We start from the raw sequence: 17,994 nt of genomic DNA, 5'->3' as shown, positions 1-17,994 counted from the left end.
GCAGAATGAGGAGCCAGAGCAACCTTAATAACCCCTTTCCATCTTAAGTCTAGATGGTCCCAAAAGCCAGGTACACTGAGATGAAGCCAAAAGAAAAATAGTTAAAATTAAGAGTTCAGTTATAGTACTTTTCTGATGAGAACCTTCCTTTTTTTGTTACTGTTCGCTTCAAGATATGTGAAAGTGCAGGATATGAAACTTACCTATAAAAATCAGCAGCATTTTCTATATGCCAACAACAAATTATCTTAAAGAAAACGATCCCATTTACCATAGAATCAAAAACATGAAAGCATTTAAGAATAAATTTAACCAAGGAGGTGAAAGATTTGTACACTGAAAACTAGAAGACACCGATGAAAGAAATTGAAGAAGACACAAGTAAATGGAAAGATATCTCCTGTTGATGGACTGGAAGAATTAATATTATTAAAAGGTCTGTGTTACTCAAAGCCAATGCAATCCCAGTTAAGATTCCACTTTTTACAGACTGTGCTTTTTACAGAGGTAGAAAAAAATGATCCTAAAACTTATACGGAACCACAGAAGACCCCCCAAAAGCCACAGCAATCCTGAGAAAGAAGAACAAAGCTGAGGCATCACACTGTGATTTCAAACTATATCACAAAGCTAGAGTGATCAAAACGGTATGGCACTAGCATAAAAACAGACAGATAGACCCAATGAAACAGAATTGAGAGTCCAAAAATAAACCCATGAATAAATAATCAACTAATATTGACAAAGGAGCCAAAAATGCTCGATAAAGAAGAGATAGGGGTGCCTGGGTGGCTCAGTCAGTTGAGCATCTGACTCTTGATTTTGGCTCAGGTCATGGTCCCAAAGTCCTGAGATTGAGCCCCACATCGACTCTGGGCTGAGGGTGGAGCCTGCTTAAGATTCTCTCTCCCCGGGCACCTGGGTGGCTTAATCGGTTAAGCGTCTGACTTCGGCTCAGGTCGTGATCTCACGGTTCATGAGTTTGAGCCCCGCTTTGGGCTCTGTACTGACAGTCAGCTCAGAGCCTGGAGCCTGTTTCAGATTCTGTGTCTCCCTCTCAATCTGACCCTCCCCTGCTCACACTGTCTCTCTCTCTCTCTCTCTCTCTCTCTCTCTCTCTCTCTCTGTCTCCATCTGCCCCCTCCACTACTTGCACATACTCTCGGCTCTCTCTCGCTCTCTCTCAAAAGAAAAAAGAAAAGAAGAGAAAAAGAAAAGACAGTCTCTTCAATAAATGGTGCTGGGAAAATTGGACATTCACATGTCAAAGAATGAAACTAGACCCCTATCTTATACTACTCACAGAAATCAACTCAAAATAAATTACATACTTAAATGTAAGGCCTGAAGCCATAAAACTCCTCAAAGAAAACATAGGGGAAAAGCTTCTTGACATAGGTCTCAGCAATGATTTTTTTTTTTTTTGGATATGACACCTAACACACAAATACCAAAATAAAAATCAAACAAGTGAGACTACATCCCATTAAAAAGCTTCAGCACAGCCAAACAAATAATCAAGAAAATAAAAAGGCAGCTTTTGGAATGGTAGAAAACATTTGGAGATCATGTATCTGATAAGGAATTAATATGCAAAATATATAAAGATCCCATACAACTCCATAGCAACAAAGCAAAACAAAACAAAACAAACAACCCCCCAACAAACCCAAAGAATCCAATTAAAACTGGGCAGATGACTGGGGCGCCTGGGTGGCTTAGTCGGTTAAGGGTCCGACTTTCGCTTAGGTTATGATCTCGCGGTTCGTGGGTTCGAGCCCCGCATCGGGCTCTGTGCTGACTGCCAGCTCGGAGCCTGGAGCCTGTTTCAGAGTCTGTGACTCTCTCTCTCTCTCTGACCCTCCCCTGCTCACGTTGTCTCTCTCTCTCTCCTAGAAATGAATAAAACATTAAAAAAAAAATGGGCAGATGATCTAAGTACACAGCTTCCAAAGAAGAAGTTCAAATAGCCAAGAGGTACATTAAAGGTGGTCAACACCCTTAATCATCAGGGAAATGCATATCAAAACATAATATCACCTCATACCTGATGGAGTGGCTAGCATTAGAGATAACAAGTGTTGGCAAAAAAGTGGAGAAAAGGGAACACGTGGGCCCTGCTGGTGGGAATGCAAACTGGTGCAGTCGCTCTGAAAGACAGTGTGGAGTTTCCTCAAAAAAATTAAAAATAGGGGCACCTGGGTGGCTCAGTCGGTTAAGCATCCGACTTCGGCTCAGGTCACGATCTCACGGTTTGTGAGTTGGAGTTCTGCGTCGGGCTCTGTGCCGACAGCTCAGGGCCTAGAGCCTGCTTCGGATTCTGTGTCTCCCTCTCTCTCTCTGCCCCTCTCCCTCTCACGCTCTCTCTCCAACTCTCAAAAATAAATAAGCATTAAAAATAAATTTTAAAACTTCAATTCAATTCAATTTAATTCAAAATAGAATTACCATATGACCCAGCAATTCTACTTCTGAGTACTTATCTGAAGGAAGCAACATCACTTATCTCAAAAAGATATCTGCACCCCCATGTTCACTGCAAGAGCCAGCACGTGGAAACAACCTAAAGTGTCCATTACAGATGAATGGATAAAGAAAATGTGGCAGGTATGTATAATGGAATACTATTCAGCCACAAAAAAGAAGGAAATCCTGCCATTTGCAATGGGCCTTGAGGGCATTGCACTAAGTGAAATAAGTCAGAGGAAGAGAGAAGTACCTTATGATCACTTACATGTGGAATCTAAAAACTGAACTTAGAGGGGCACCTGGGTGGGTCAGTCAGTTAAGCATCTGACTTCAGCTCAGGTCATGATCTCATGGCTGGTGAATTCAGGTCCTACATCGGGCTCTGGGCTCACAGCTCAGAGCCTGACGCCTGCCTCGGATTCTGTGTCTCCTCTCTCTCTTTCTGCCCCTCCCCTGCTCGTGCTCTGACACTCTCTCTCTCACACACACACAAGAATAAACATTAAAAAAAATTAAAAACTGAACTTAGAGAAACAGATTGGTGGTTGCCAGAGGTGGGGGTGGAGGGCGGTGGGTGAAATGGGCGAAGGTGATCAATATATGCAAACTCCTAGTTTTAATAAATCTCCTGGGAATATAATACACAGCATGGTGACTCTACTTAGCAATACTGTATTGTATAGTTGAAACTTGCTAAAAGGGCCAATCTTAAAAGTTCTCATCACAAGAAAAAGTTTTGTAATTATGTTTGGTGATGAATATTCACTAGAGTTACAGGGGTGATCATTTTACAACATATGCACATGTCAAATCATTTTGTTGTACACCTAGAACGAATGCAATATTATATATTATATGTTATATATATAACTGTTATATGGCAGTTATATCTCAATTAAAAAAAAACAAGATAAGTGAAAACCACTAAATGTAGGCATCACAGGACGATACGAAATTATTTCATATGCTTTCCCTCAAGCCAATCTAAAACTACCATACCTCCCTATCTCACTGCTTACCTGCCTTTATTGAAGGTGCCTTTTTACTTGCAGCTCTTGGACTTTTTATGTTTTTTAAAGCTATATTTTTATTTTTTTAATGTTTCTTATTTATTTCTGAGAGAGAGAGAGAGAGAGAGATAGCATGAGCAGGGGGAGGGTCAGAGAGAGAGGGAGACACAGAATCTGAAGCAGACTCCAGGCTCTGAGCTGGCTGTCAGCACAGAGCCCGACGCGGGGCTAGAACCCACGAACCATGAGATCATGACCTGAGCCGAAGTCAGATGCTTAACCGACTGAGCCACCCAGGCGCCCCTGATCTTGGACTTTTTAAACGAGGCTCTTAAAAGGCGAGAAAATAAGGGGCATTGGAGAACAGTCATAGACACGCATGGGGTAAAAACCCTTCAGTGAGAAAGTTTTTAAAGTTTCTACGAAAGACTCTGCATCCAAGCCACCTTCTCCCACTTCCCCAGCTAGGTGCAATCATCCATCCAGAAATCTTCATTTCCGGAAAAAAGTACCATGGCAGGAAACAAAGGAAGCCCGGGAGCCCACCTCCCCCGGAGTTAGTAACAGAATGCCCTGGTGGGAGGGAGGGGGTGCCCCACAGTGACCTTGCTGGGCCCACGAGGACACCATGGAAACCCTGGCCGTAAGAAGAACCTTGAGCAGACCCCCTCTCCTGAAAACAGGAACCCCCAAACTAGCTCTGAGCATTCCGAAGGCTCTTGTGCCCTGCCGGGTTTGCGATGCAAGATCTTGCTGCTTGGCAACAAGCATGGTGCCCCGAAAACTTCTCAACAACGAAATAAAACGGGATTGGCTCCTCTGCGGGCGCTGTGGTAGCACCGGGTTAGCTGCTTGCGGCTTAAATAAAGAGGCAAAGGAAATCTCCGGGCTGTGTTCACAGCATGGGCACAGGCTGGCTTTCTTATGATCAAGTAGTTTAATCTCTAATGCCACCAACAAACCGACAGTATAACAGTCGGTCCCCGTTCTATAAAAACACTGATCATTTTAATGACAATGTGCACATTTAGTTTGTTTTCAGAAGCAACTCCTAGAAGTTTGGAGGAATGACAGGAGCCCGGGAGGGGAGCGAGGAAATCAACCCAGTAAACTCAAATAATAGAGACAAGTTTTATAGGCCAGGTATCTAAATAAAAGGAAAGGGTTCAAAACAACATATTTGTTCGCACATGGTTTCAGTGAATAGCTTAACCATAATTTCGCCCTTGCCTGCATTCCCAAGTTGGTTTCATAGAAGGCTTTATTGTATTCCCTGAGCATTGTTCGGCATTAATTTCTATGACAAGGAACCCAAAACACATGGCGCTGACAGCAACAAAACAGAGTTAGGGGAACAGTCATGACTTGGCACTAAGTGTGACAAGCTGTAAAAAAGGGAATGTTTCAATATCTGAAGTGGTGTTGACTTCCTATGAACAACCTTTTCTCTTCTAAACAGTATCATATTCTTTTCAAGCACATTTAGAACGCAAGTCAAGCTGTGTTTTATTTTTGATTATAATGCACGCAGTCAGTTTACTGCAACAAAGACATACTAGTGGTGACCAGTTGAAAGCCGGGTTACAACACCATAAGCTGGGCAGGGGGGTGAGGTGGCGGGGCCTGGGGGGCGGGTAGTCAACAGATAAAATAAAAGAGCAGCCGTCTGGAAAGTTCTCTTAAAAGAACATAAAAAGCCAGTGTTTTCTTATGAGACTGACACAGAATGCCAAAATATCTAGCTGGGTTCTTTTCTGTTGTCACTTATGGCAATTTGTAACTAAAAATAGCAAATCCTTCAAAATACTGGGCTCTCCTATTTGTGTTTTTTTTTCACATCCCCATAAAAAAAACCTCAAAAACTTCGTACAGTGCTTTAAACAGTAATACTATTTCTTATATAAAGCTCATCGACATGGCAACTTCTTACATTTTTTCACATATGAATCAAACTGTTTTCTTAAAAACGGTCATTTGAAAATGGTTATCGAAATAGGTGAAGGGGATTAAGAGGTACAGACTTTCAGTTATAAAATAAGTAAGTCCCGGGGTTGAAAAGTACAGCATGGGAACTATAGTCAGTACTATTGAAATAATGTTTGGTGACTGCGCTTACTGTAGGGCGCGTAGCTTAATGTATAGAATTGTCAAATCACTACCTTGTGCACTTGAAACTAATAAAACATTGTGTGTTACTTATGCTTCAATAAAAAAAGTTTATACTTATGCATGCATTTAGATTATTCACAAGGGTGAAATAATAGTTTACAGTATGGTAAACGGTTAGAAATAAAGCTTTCATGATTAAATTCTTGGTTTTGAATTTATTAGGAAATAATGTAAATCATCTTACCATTTCTTGGACTACTGATTTTTCATAATCAAGCTCACATAGTAATCTGTCTCTGCCATCAATTAGCTAAAAAAGAAGAATATTACATTAAAGAAAAGAACAGAACACCTAAATTGCTCCTCAGCAGAATTCAGCTACATGTATTTTGATTTTAAATATGAGAAAAGAGGATCCTAGTATGATTTTTAAAATGTAAGTGTCTATAGATTATCATGTAATAATAATATATCAGTATGTAATTACTATACTTTTACTATATACTATATATATAATTATACTATATATTTTTACTTATTTACAATCTTCCTTACCCTACTCCAACAAAATGTGACATCAATATATAATAAAGCAAGTATAGTCTTTCAAAAAGAGCAGTTTTGCTTTCCTCTTTATAGGACCCATTTCTTTTACTTTAGATTTTTGTGTTATATTTACATGCACATCAAAGTATATTCATGCCAAATGAAAATAGCCATCAAGGGGCACCTGGGTGGCTCTGTCGGTTAGGTGTCAGACTCTTGATCTTGGTTCAGGTCACGATCTTATGGTTCGTGGGTTTGAGCCCTGCATCAGGCTCTCTGTTGACAGCATGGGGCCATCTTGGGATTCTCTCTCTCTCTCTTTATCTCTCTGTCTCTCTCTGCCCCTCCCCTGCTCACGCTTGCTCACTCTCTCTCTTAAAATAAATTAAGATTAAAAAAGAAAAGAAAATAGCCATCAAAAAGCATACACTGCAGGGCCACTGTTCTCCCATCACTTGCCTCAGGATCTTAAATGATTATTTGCATTTGTGTATGTTATATACACTGAGAAAATTCAAACCTTGGTTTTGACATCCTTTCAATTCAATCAAGTCATATATTCATTAATTTACTACATAGGCATTATTTTATCTGATATATATTATCTAAAAGGAACACCTTTTAGATGCCAGGCATTTTGTTGATCTATGGAGTTACAGAGATGAAGTAGAACAGATCCCTTCCTCTAGAGCATCTACATTATGGCAGGAGAGCAATGTGAAAAAAAATGACTAGAATACATGAGAAAATATGTTAATAAGTCAAAATTTCAGAGGGTCAAAAAGCATAAAAATCCACATATCCCAGCAACCATCATTAGAATAAGATATAACACGTGAAACACCATTTGACAATGGTTTTGAAGGATATGAAGAAGTGCAACAAGTGGAGAAGGAAAAAGGCGGAGAAAATAGTGGATGAAACAATTGGAGAGAAGCATGGAGTCATGGAGGAGTTTGGAAAAGCTTAATGTCATGGGGCCCAGGGTGCAGAGAGACAGAAGTCACAGGAAGGGAAAGGAGGAGAGTCAGGTGACAGTAGGAGGGGTTTTGGTGGCCATAATTAGGGGTGGAAGGCAGGATGATGCAGTGAGAGGGACAGGAGTCTGTTCAAATCGACGCTCTTGTTACTAGCTATGTGGGTAAACTAAACCTATGTGTTGAGTCTTAGTTTTCTTGTCTGGAAATTAAGATAATAAAACCTGCTTCGGAGAGTTCTTCCAGAGAGAATTTGAGACAGCAAATGTGAAGGCGTTTTAGGCTGTTCCTGTCATAGGAAAATTCCCCAGTATAACTTTGGGTGGCCTGATTTTATACTGTAGGCAATGGGAAACCGTAGGTTTTAGCACATATGATTAGAGGGTGAGAAAACGATGGCAGAGTGTGAAAGATGGATTTGAAAAGGGACGAGGGTGGAGACAGGAAAGTGAAGTTCTAATCTATGGAAATGACGAGAGCCTCAACCAAGTCCGGAGCAATGTTGTGACAGAGAAAGGGGCTTTGAGATAAATTTTGGAAAGCAAATGTACAGACTGAGCCACCAACTGGATGAAAGTATAAAGGAGAAAGAAGAGAATGGCCCTAGATTTCTCATCTATTCTTTTGGATCAAGGGCAACGTTCATTCATTTAAACAGGAAAACACAGAGAGTCTAGATTCAAAAGATAATGAGCTCAGATTCTGACACTGGGTTTGATGAACATGCAGCGCATTTGTTCAGCAAATATTTTTAGGGCTGATGACTAAGAATATAAAGATACAAAATAGTCCTGGGTATGTGGGGCCACAGAGGGAGCTTCTAATTCCCATAGGGAGTGGACAGGGACTATCAAAGTGCACGTAATGTTGAAATTAAGGATGAGAATAGAGTTGAAACTATGGATGTGGTATTCAGGGAAATCATGAAGCAGAAAAGGAAGTTTGAAGGTCATTGGTAAACATTTTGGGAGAGTCTGAGGTCAGCTAGAGAGAAAACGAAGAAGACCAAGGATGAATAGAATGCCCAAAAACAGTGCTCAAATGGAAAATGGAGGGGGAGAAGCCAGTGACAGATCTTGCTTAGGAAGGAATGAAGAAGTGTGTGAAGGAAGGAATGAAGTAGTGTGTGAAGGAAGGAAGAAGTGTATGAAGGAAGGAAGGAAAAAGTGTGTGAAGGAAGGAAGGAAGAAGTGTGTGAAGGAAGGAATGAAGAAGTGTGTGAAGGAAGGAATGAAGAAGTGTGTGAAGAATAAGAAACAAGCATTGCTGCAGAAGGCGTCTACGATTTGGTGGTGGTGGGGTGGGGGGGATCCTGTCATATACAGAAGAAAATTCAGGAAGGAAAAAATCTAAAAAGGATTGAAAGCAGTATGTATCTCACTGTGATCTTACCCACAGGAAAATCTAGCATTGGGATAATCAAAAAGGGGCTGTTAAACACAGATTTCTTTTTAAAATATTTGAAGTACAGTAAATGGCAATGGCTTGGGGTGATTAGGCTCAATGGATCCCACCAAGATGGTGGCTTCACTATCTAGAATATATCTAGAATAGAGGGAAATTTCTAAAGACATTAGAGAGAAAGGGGCTGATGAAGAAAGTTCCAGAAGAGGAGGAATGTAGAAATGAGTCTGGGAATAGATGGAAAGATGAGTCAGGGCAAAGAATGTTCATCTTCTGACGAAAAAAAGTAAAGGTTGGGGCACCTGGGAGGCTCAGTCAGTTAAGCGGCTGACTTCAGCTCAGGTCAGGATCTCACAGATTGTGGGTTCAAGCCCCGTGTCCGGCTCTGTGCTGACAGCTCAGTGGAGCCTGGGGCCTGCTTCAGATTCTGTGTCTCCTTCTCTCTGCCCTTCCCCTGCTCATGCTCTGTCTCTCAAAAATAAGTAAACATTAAAAAGAAAAGAAAAGAAAAGAAAAGAAAAGAAAAGAAAAGAAAAGAAAAGAAAAGAAAAGAAAAAGAGTAAAGGTGACAGAGTAAGAGAGTGCAGAAGGGGAAAAAAATCCAAGTGTCTACCATGTTCTCTGTGAATTAGGAAGTAGCATGGAGGGATGGAATAAAGGAATTGAGAAAAGTAGCGGAGATTGGAAGACCTATACGGAGTAGTAAGAAAGGGTGCTAATTAGATCCAAGTGAAATGATAGGCAGATGGAAGGTGTGGCTATTCTGGGTTAAAATATCCCTATCCAGGCTCTAGCCATGCCACCAACACGCACGGATTGGCCCATCTCCACCGGAGCAGGGCTGCAGAACAGTGGGGACTGGCTAGCCAGAAGGCTCCGATGGTGACTCAGTGGCCTAGTTGATGAGGTGGGAGGCAAAGATATTGTATTAAGTCATCACACCTTGGTCTGAAAACAAGTGTGGCCAAGTTTCCAATGGGTGTCAGTTACCACAAACATCCAGGCCATTAACCTCAACCCTTCCTGCCCTCTGTAGAACACTCTTTATCAGTTACATCTTCTGCCATTTGTCCACTCTCTCATTCTTCTTTCCATTGACATCATTTAATGGATGTCTCCGTCCAAACTTCTAGAGAGCTGCCCATGCCCACCGTCTCCATTTCGGCATTCACCCTGCTTCTCAACTGCTCCCACTGTCCCAGTAAAATTGCTCTCATTAATATGACCAGGGTCACTGTTGCCAGGGCTAATTGCCTGTTCTTTCCTTTTTAGCCTTTCGCACACCGGGCAGCATGACACCCTGCAAAGGAGACTCTCTTGTTTGGCTTCCATGATATCCCCACTCCCTCTTCTCCCTCTGCCTGTCCTCCTTTTCATTTGGATGCTCGCCAACCGTAACTTCTCTCGCTCCTTTCCTCTCCTGCCTTCAAACTTATTGATGGCCAAGCTTTTACTGCCTAATCATCTCTGAGTTCATCCTTCCCAATTATCCCCAGTGTCCCTGTCTTCTTTCTGTTTCAGATTATAGTTTCCCTCGTTTATCCAAGGAACCTCTTAACTGGTCCCTCTGGCTCTGGACTTTCCTCCCTCTCACTCATTTTCTTTCTGAAACAAAGAAATCAAAGAATCGAATCCTTCCCCAATGTCCAAGGCTCCCCAGTGCACTCCGAAGGCACTTCAGAGCCCTCGGCATGAATCGTAACCCTCTGCCATGTGGCCTGCTCCTTGCCGCCCTTGCGCTCACGTATCCTTCAGCTATAGCAGATCGCATGCTCTTACTTCCGTTCTGCATGTTTCTGACCCTTCCTGTCTCCCATGTCCCTTTCCTGGCTGACTAGAACCCTTCTTCTGGGAGTCAACTCAGTATCTTTCACCCCACAGCGATCTCTGCTGCCCCGTGTCCTCATGCTGATCACACCCCGGGCTGTAATGTCTGGCTTCTGGTCTGACTCCTTCCCAGGAGGAGATTCGTATTAATGGCCACAGCTGGAGTATAGATTCGATTCAACTGTTATTAGATTATTGGCATTGAAACATAAAAGTTGCTGAATACCATACTGGACAGTGCTTCTAAACCCTAATAGACAGCAAGGAGTCGGCCTACCCAGATGCAGGCTTGCATCAACTTGTTTCTAATGTATCCAGGGCTAAAAAAGAAAACATGTATCTTATCCAGTATCTTATGCAGAGGCTTCTGAACTGCTTACCCCACACCCCAGACTTCCCGCCTCTTGCTGCCCCAACACAAATTTGTGCCACATAGCTCACCAGATTCCTAGCTCATACTTTAGCCATACCAAATCACAAACAAGTGCATGGGTATATCTCACACATTATGCATTCACACTTTGTATCTGGCTCTACCACCCTCCTACCTACCTGGAAAGATCAGCTTGAGTGAAAGAGGGTGAGATAGGTGTGGAACTCTTTGAGAAGCCTTTCTAGAACCTTCCGGGTAAAGCTAGACATCTCTTCTCTATGTACATACTTATATTATCACACAGTCCAGGGGTTTTTGTCTCATGCTCTAGACTTAATCTGCTCCACAGCTGGGTGGTGTGTGTGTGTGTGTGTGTGTGTGTGTAATTTTGTTTCTCAGCAGTAGCATAGTGCCTGGCACTAAAAGGCTTCTAATAAACATTGATGAATTAATTGATTAAGTGGAGGATATTGGAAACCAAACCAATAAATATCAGCTCTCACTTGTTCAACAACTTTGGTATATCTTTCCAGCTGACAAAACACTTTGATGTACACTATCTCATTCTACCCACACAGTAAGCAATGAGAGGCAGGAAGAAACATAAGGCACTGGCCCAAGGGATCATAGTGGCAGAAATGGAAAAGGAACCCATGGTTCTAGATTCTTTCTGCTCAATACTAAATTGTGCCTATATTCAATGTTTTTGTGGAGATCCAGTACATATAAAGAAACAGGATTTAAAAAATGATCAAACAGGGCTGCCTGGGTGGCTCAGTCAGTTAAGCATCCAATTCTTGATTTCGGCTCAGGTCATGATCTCACAGTTCGTGGGATCAAGCCTCACATTAAGTTCTGTGCTGACAGTACAGAGCCTACCTGGGATCTCCTCTCTCTCCCTCTCTCTCTCTCTGGCTCTCCCCCACTTGTACTCTCTCTCTCATAAATAAATAAATAAATTTTTTTTTTAAGTTTTAAAAAATGATCAAACAGACTTGGGATCTGCTATATTTGTTCAGAAGAGAGCTGTGAATTAAAAATATGGTATAAATGGGGTGCCTGGATGGCTCAGTCGGTTAAGCATCCAACTTCAGCTCAGGTCATGATCTCACAGTTTGTGAGTTCGAGCCCCGTGTCAGGCTCTATGCTGACAGCCAGCTCAGAGCCTGGAGTCTGTTTCAGATTCTGTGTCTCCCTCTCTCTCTGACCCTCCCCTAGTCACGCTGTCTCTCTCTCTCAGAAATAAATTTTAAAAAACATTTTAAAAAATATGGTGTGAATACATATATAATTTTAAATTTTATGGTAGCCTTGTTAGAAAAGGTAAGAGAAACAGGTTAAATTACTTTTAATAATAAATTTTATTTATCCAAATACATATCTGAAAAACTATCATCTCAATGTATAATAACGAATATTAAAAATCAGTGCTGAGATATTTCACTTACACTAAGTCTTTGAAACCCAGTGTTTACTTTTCATATACTCAAATCTCAATTTGGGGGCTAAAATCTCATTGGGAATATCTGATCTGTATTTAGACCACATAAACGGTGAGATCAGACCTGAGCTGAAGCCGAATGCTCAACTGACTGAGCCACCCAGGCGCCCCTAATTTTCGTTTTTAAAACTGACCCTAGGGTCTCCTCGTTGGCTCAGTCAGTTAAGTGTCTGACTTCAACTCAGTTCATGATATCATGGTTCATGGATTTGAGTCCCATGTTGGGCTCTGTGCTGACAGCTCACAGCCTGCAACCTGCTTCAGATTTTGTGTCTCCCTCTCTCTCTGCCCCTCCCCCGCTTGCACGCGTGCGCGTGCACGCTCTCTCTCTCTCTCTCTATCAAAAATAAACACTAAAAAAAGTTGTTGTTTTTTTATTTTTTTTAAATTTATTTCTGAGACAGACAGAGACAGTGTGAGCAGGGGAGGGTCAGAGAGAGAGGGAGATACAGAATCTGAAACAGGTTCCAGGCTCTGAGCTGTCAGCACAGAGCCCGATGTGGGGCTCGAACCCACGAACTGTGAGATCATGACCTGAGCTGAAGTCGGACGCTTAACCGACTGAGCCACCCAGGTGCTCCTAAAAAAAGTTTTAATAAAAAAATAAAACTGACTCTCTATTCAGCTAGTGGAAAGCATTTATGTTTATTTGGAATAATTCAGGGTTGTAAATACACATTTTCGCCTGTAAATTCCACCTCCAAACACATTCTCATCTTATGAATCACTGAAAGAGCATCTGTAAGGGTGCCAGGCTCTGTGCTCAGCACTGGGAATATACCAGAGATGGAGAAAATACCACCTCTGCCCTTGTGGGCTTACGGTGTGGCAGGGACGACTCCCCATCACTGAAAATGTGTCGATGGCTATGACAGGAAGGGACAGAGAGTGAAGAAAGCCCAAAGCAGGGGTGCCCAACCTGTGCAAGAGGACAGAACTGCTGTGGTCCTGCCGTACCGGGTGCTCTAGGAGATTTTGACCTTGGCGATACCAAAAGAATTCCCTATACTAAATACAGATTTCCTGCACAACGTAAGCCCCGTTCATGCACACACAGAAAAATGAACATGAAGCCGCATCTGGGCTGCCACAGGCACATCTTGGGACCTCCTTGTCCTGTAACTTTTTAATTCCTTACAGTTAACAAGGTAAACACTCGGGGCACCTGGGTGGCTCAGTCGGTTAAGCGGCCGACTTCAGCCCAGGTCATGATCTCACGGTTCGTGGGTTCGAGCCCTCCATAGGGCTCTGTGCTGGCAGCTAGCTCAGAGCCTGGAGCCTGTTTCAGATTCTGTATCTCCCTCTCTCTGACCCTCCCCTGCTTACGCGGTCTCTCTCTCTCAGAAATAAATAAAACATTTAAAAAATTATAAAAAACAAAAAAACAACAACAAGGTAAACACTCAGCTATCCCAAAGAAAAGAGGTCTCTGGACATTAATTCATTTTCAAGATGGCAGACAACGGGACAAATGAAATATAGATATTGATTTTTCTCTGTGCCTCAAGACAAGTAGGACGCAGTGTTACTTCAGCGATCGTGTTGATATTTTAATGTAAAAGAATCATTTCATCGATGTAAAATAGTTACAGTACCTTTTGAATAATTGTACGATCCTTTGCTGCCGAGTCTTTCAGAGATATAATTTCATCTTCTGTAAACAAAAGGAGAGAGAGGCCAAGCATGAAATTACAAGCTCAAGGCCCTGTATTCAAACTCCCTGCTTCGGGGCAGGCTGTATGCGGCTGGCGGGCACAGTGGACTCAAGCCCTAGCAGGACTGTGACCTTCACAACTGCCCTTGACATTCACAGCCTTCTTCCTGCTGTTCAGACGGCTGGTCAGATAGAGCTTAAGAACTAAGTTCAAGATCCAAGTGTGGCTGAGGGCTGAAAGCTTTTCATCAATACTAGCAAGGGACATTTTTGCTGTTAGTCACAGCCAATACAAAGTGCTTTAGCAGGTGGCACTTTAGGAGACAGTAAGAGCCACCAGAACCTGAAAAAGTGGTATTACATCATATTAGAAGGGAAATGAAACTACACTGGCAAGGCATAATTGATATTCAAGGGATATTGTAATAGCTCTGATTTTATCAATGTTTTGCTGTAAGGTTTTTATTTTATTATTATTGCTTATTCATTCTTCTCATAACTACAGGTTAGGGCGAACACGATATAATTAACATAAATACAAAGATAACAATAAGTGAAAAACTACTTCAAAACACTTTAAATTTGGTGATTTAAATTCAACTTTTACCAGCGTTTCTGGTATGTAAAAAAAGGGGGGGGCAGTATAAAGCATATGCAGGGAAATTTGTACTTTAAATTTGTATCCAACATTGCAGATAATTCCATAGTCAGTAGTGGTCTATTTTTCCAAAAAGGCTAATCCACAAAGCACACCCCAACCTGCGTGCCTAAGTGTTTAAATGTTACAACTTTTAGCTAATCAATCAATCATATGAAATAGAAATGAACAGAAGTTTCTGTTTATAGTATTTCTAATTGCAATAGAGCGCTGTTGAGCACAGTTTTCAAAGGTTAATGCTTGTCTGAGGGGGAAAAACAGCCCTAAGGATGGCATGGCTCAGGATACAGGCACAAAAAAAATCCTCTTTCCCAAGCAAGGAATGCCACCTTATGTGAAAATCAAACAGATCTTGTAAGTGTAAATAACCAAGCAAATGTATATTTGGTAAAGACAAATGGAGCTATGGATTTTGGGAAGTGCCCGGTGCAAAGGTTTTTCTCCGAAATGACTGTAAACTGTTACCTAAGAGCGAGTTTTCCCTTAGATTGAGTCGGATTGCTTCTTCGAGTTCTGCAATGATTTGAAGCAGCCTCTCGTTTTCCACTTTCTGCTCCAAATTCTCTCTTTCTAGGGCTGTCTCTTTGGCAAACGCGTCCTGAAAGATGGGGAATCCCGTATTTCTAAGCCGAGAGCCAAGGATTTAAATACGCAACACGACACAATGCAGACACAGAAGAGCTATCATATAATTTTCTGAATTCTATTACACACTTACAATATGAATAGCAAAAAGGAAGGAGATTAAATAGAGCTCGCTGGAAGAAAGGCTGCAGTACATTCCGGACAAAGACCACAGTACATGGGGACATTTTATTGACAGGAATAATGCATATCATACTGTTTGTGTGCCCTCATCATTCAGGTCAATTCATTATGGAGGCTGTGTCCGGGGAGGCAGCTGGGGCCCCTCCACCCACACTTCCCTCTGTGTGTGTCTGAAGTGCTGTCCGCCTGTAACTAGGCAGGCTGGGGAGACGGGGACGGGCAGCGCCAGGGGGTAGCAGAGTGCACGGCCAAGGAGGGGGGCTTGTTGCCTTTGTGGCATTTCCCAGTGTCAGCGCTGCCAGTGTCATGAGGAGCACATCACATGTCAAAGTGGTGACGTTTTCAGGCTGGGAGCCGCATGGAGTCCATCAGGCACACGGATAGCCACACAGTTGGTTTTCTGCTTGGTAGAGGAGCCACCCAGAGGCCATTCATATTCTGAACATTAACGTGGCTTTGCATGCCTGTCACACTGGCACCGCGCAGGCGTTTAATGCTATTGAAGACTTCGGTTTAAATCTCTATGCAAACAGTGATTACCTTGTAAGAAGGTTTCAGGATAACTTGCAACAAAAGACTTTAAAGTTATAGTTTTAGTAAAGCAAACTCATTTACATTTTTATTATGTGCGTCTTTTGTTTAAATCTTGCCATGTCCATTATGGGAGAGGCTTTTTCTTACGCAATAGAAGCTTATTGGGACAGCTACTCTTCCTTTCTTCTTCTTCTCGTCTGCCTCAAAGCTATTGAAACACATCTGAATATACTCGCCGATGGTTGTCTAGATTTTACCGCCACGCATTAAAAAAAAAAAAATTAAGATGTAATGGATTGGGGAAGCTGGCGGAGAGGTTTCTAGTTCGTGGTGGTAAAATATTAAATGGTTATGCAATCTCAAAATCTTAAGGAGTATGTTTAAAAGTCATTATAGCTTTATGCTCAAAGAGATAGAAGGCTCTAATGCCTTGCCTCAGAATTCATCCAGATGACAGAAATACTTTTGAACTTTAAAGTGATCTTCAGATATATGATAATCTATTCTTTCTGCAGCCATGCCACGATTGCTAACACACAAAAATAAAATCTTTCCTCAAAAACAAAATCACTACTCCCAACTTTCCTTTTGGAAAGGTAGCTTTCTTTAACTTCAGAGATACCTGAAAGTCAGTTATTAAAATGTTTTTCTCTGTGGCCATAATGGTTCAAAAGAAAAATAAGTGGCTACAATTTTTGCAGTATGTTTAATAAACCCTTAAAAAAAATAACACACCACCTGCCAGTGAAGTTAGTTCTATGAGAGTTAATTTTTAACACAACGTTAAATTTTGCACTAAACCCAATACAAATCTTCATGATTTTGATTCACCATTTCATTTAAATTATTTGAGCCCAACTCATTCTTAATGAATGAGAGTTAACAATCTAATAAATAATAGACAACACTGTTTTCTTAATAAAAGAAGAATCCTGGCCATTAATTTCTAGTCCCACATGTTCAATTAGAAACCATCACAGAATGCACTTATAGACTAATAGGGCTTTTTAAACAAACAAACAAACAAACAAACAATATTTGTCTTCAAAGGGCTAAGCAGTTTTCCTAACTGGCAGGATATGGATACCGCAGTGGATTACAGGAGCACACATGATCATAAACTATACAAGAACTATTTGAATTAATCACACAAAGTATAAAATTTACAAAGGGTAGCAGCTAATACTTAGATGTGTTTTCTAAAACTCTCGCATAAAAGCAGGAGACAAGGAAAACCCGTTCAACTGGAGGGCTTTTTCTCTCCATATCCATCTACAGCCCCTGGGCCTGGTGAGGTTAATCTTTAGCTCTGTCCCCACCATCTGTCAGTTGCAGGAACTGCAGGTAATTAACTATTCAGACTCCACAGCAATGAGGACACTCATTAGCAAAATGAACAAAGGGATAGTTCTGGGCTGCTACGGTCATCTGTTACACTCTGAGTGGCAGGTTTTGTGGTGGGGTTCCTTCTACCATCTGCCCACACCACTAGCTTTGACTTTTTGAAACCACAAGACTTCTTTAAAATAAACTGCATTTAATAAACCAAGGTTGAAAAGGATGGAGATCATTAAAAGGCGATTAACTAGGTGTAGCTAGTTAAAGCTGCATTATGGCTGAGGAGAGAGTGTGTGCGATCCGCGATCATTCTGGAATTTTAAACTGATAAAGGAACTCACCGATGTAAAGTTTTTCTATCGCGTGAAAATTATGACTTCGGGTCGTGGCTTACGCCCTCTTTCTCTGGTGAACACTCACAAGGTGTGTGGGACGGAATCGCCGTTCCCAGGTTTCAGACACCTACACAGATCCTGCAAGAATCATGTCTGGGTACTGGCATATCATAGAGCCTTGCTACTCTGATTCTGGTCCACAGACCGGGAATCTCAGCATCACCCAGCAGCGTATGGGAAACGCAGACCCTCAGGACCCAGCCCAGACCGACTGTCAGAATCTGGATCTGAACAGGAGCTGCGGGGGTTCCCGGTGCACAATGAAGTCTGAGGAGTTCTGTTCAGAGCCCTGCATGTGCCTCTCAGCAGTCTTCCTTCTGCCATATTCGTGTCTCAATTCTGCAGGCTCCGCGTATAGAGCTCGGACATCTCAATTTGCTGCTGGGGCGTGCTGTAGAGTTCTGATGCGTGCCCATGCTGCATGACAGTCA

At 41.9% G+C, this 17,994-nt stretch overlaps 1 protein-coding gene across 1 annotated transcript in view; it reads right to left on the bottom strand.

Annotated features, from left to right (window-relative positions):
- The window catches only part of CUNH10orf67 (chromosome unknown C10orf67 homolog), a 162,011-nt gene that overhangs the window by 79,621 nt on the left and 64,396 nt on the right, over positions 1-17,994 (bottom strand). Inside the window, 3 exon segments of the mRNA XM_039233064.1 lie at positions 5,833-5,898; positions 13,812-13,870; positions 14,994-15,126. Of these exon segments, the coding sequence (XP_039088995.1) occupies positions 5,833-5,898; positions 13,812-13,870; positions 14,994-15,126 (258 nt within the window).

Source organism: Hyaena hyaena, unplaced genomic scaffold (assembly GCF_003009895.1).
Source record: "Hyaena hyaena isolate Hyena2069 unplaced genomic scaffold, ASM300989v1 scaffold_72, whole genome shotgun sequence".
In the NCBI taxonomy this organism is placed as follows: domain Eukaryota; kingdom Metazoa; phylum Chordata; class Mammalia; order Carnivora; family Hyaenidae; genus Hyaena; species Hyaena hyaena.
This window is presented reverse-complemented; position numbering and strand designations above follow the sequence as displayed.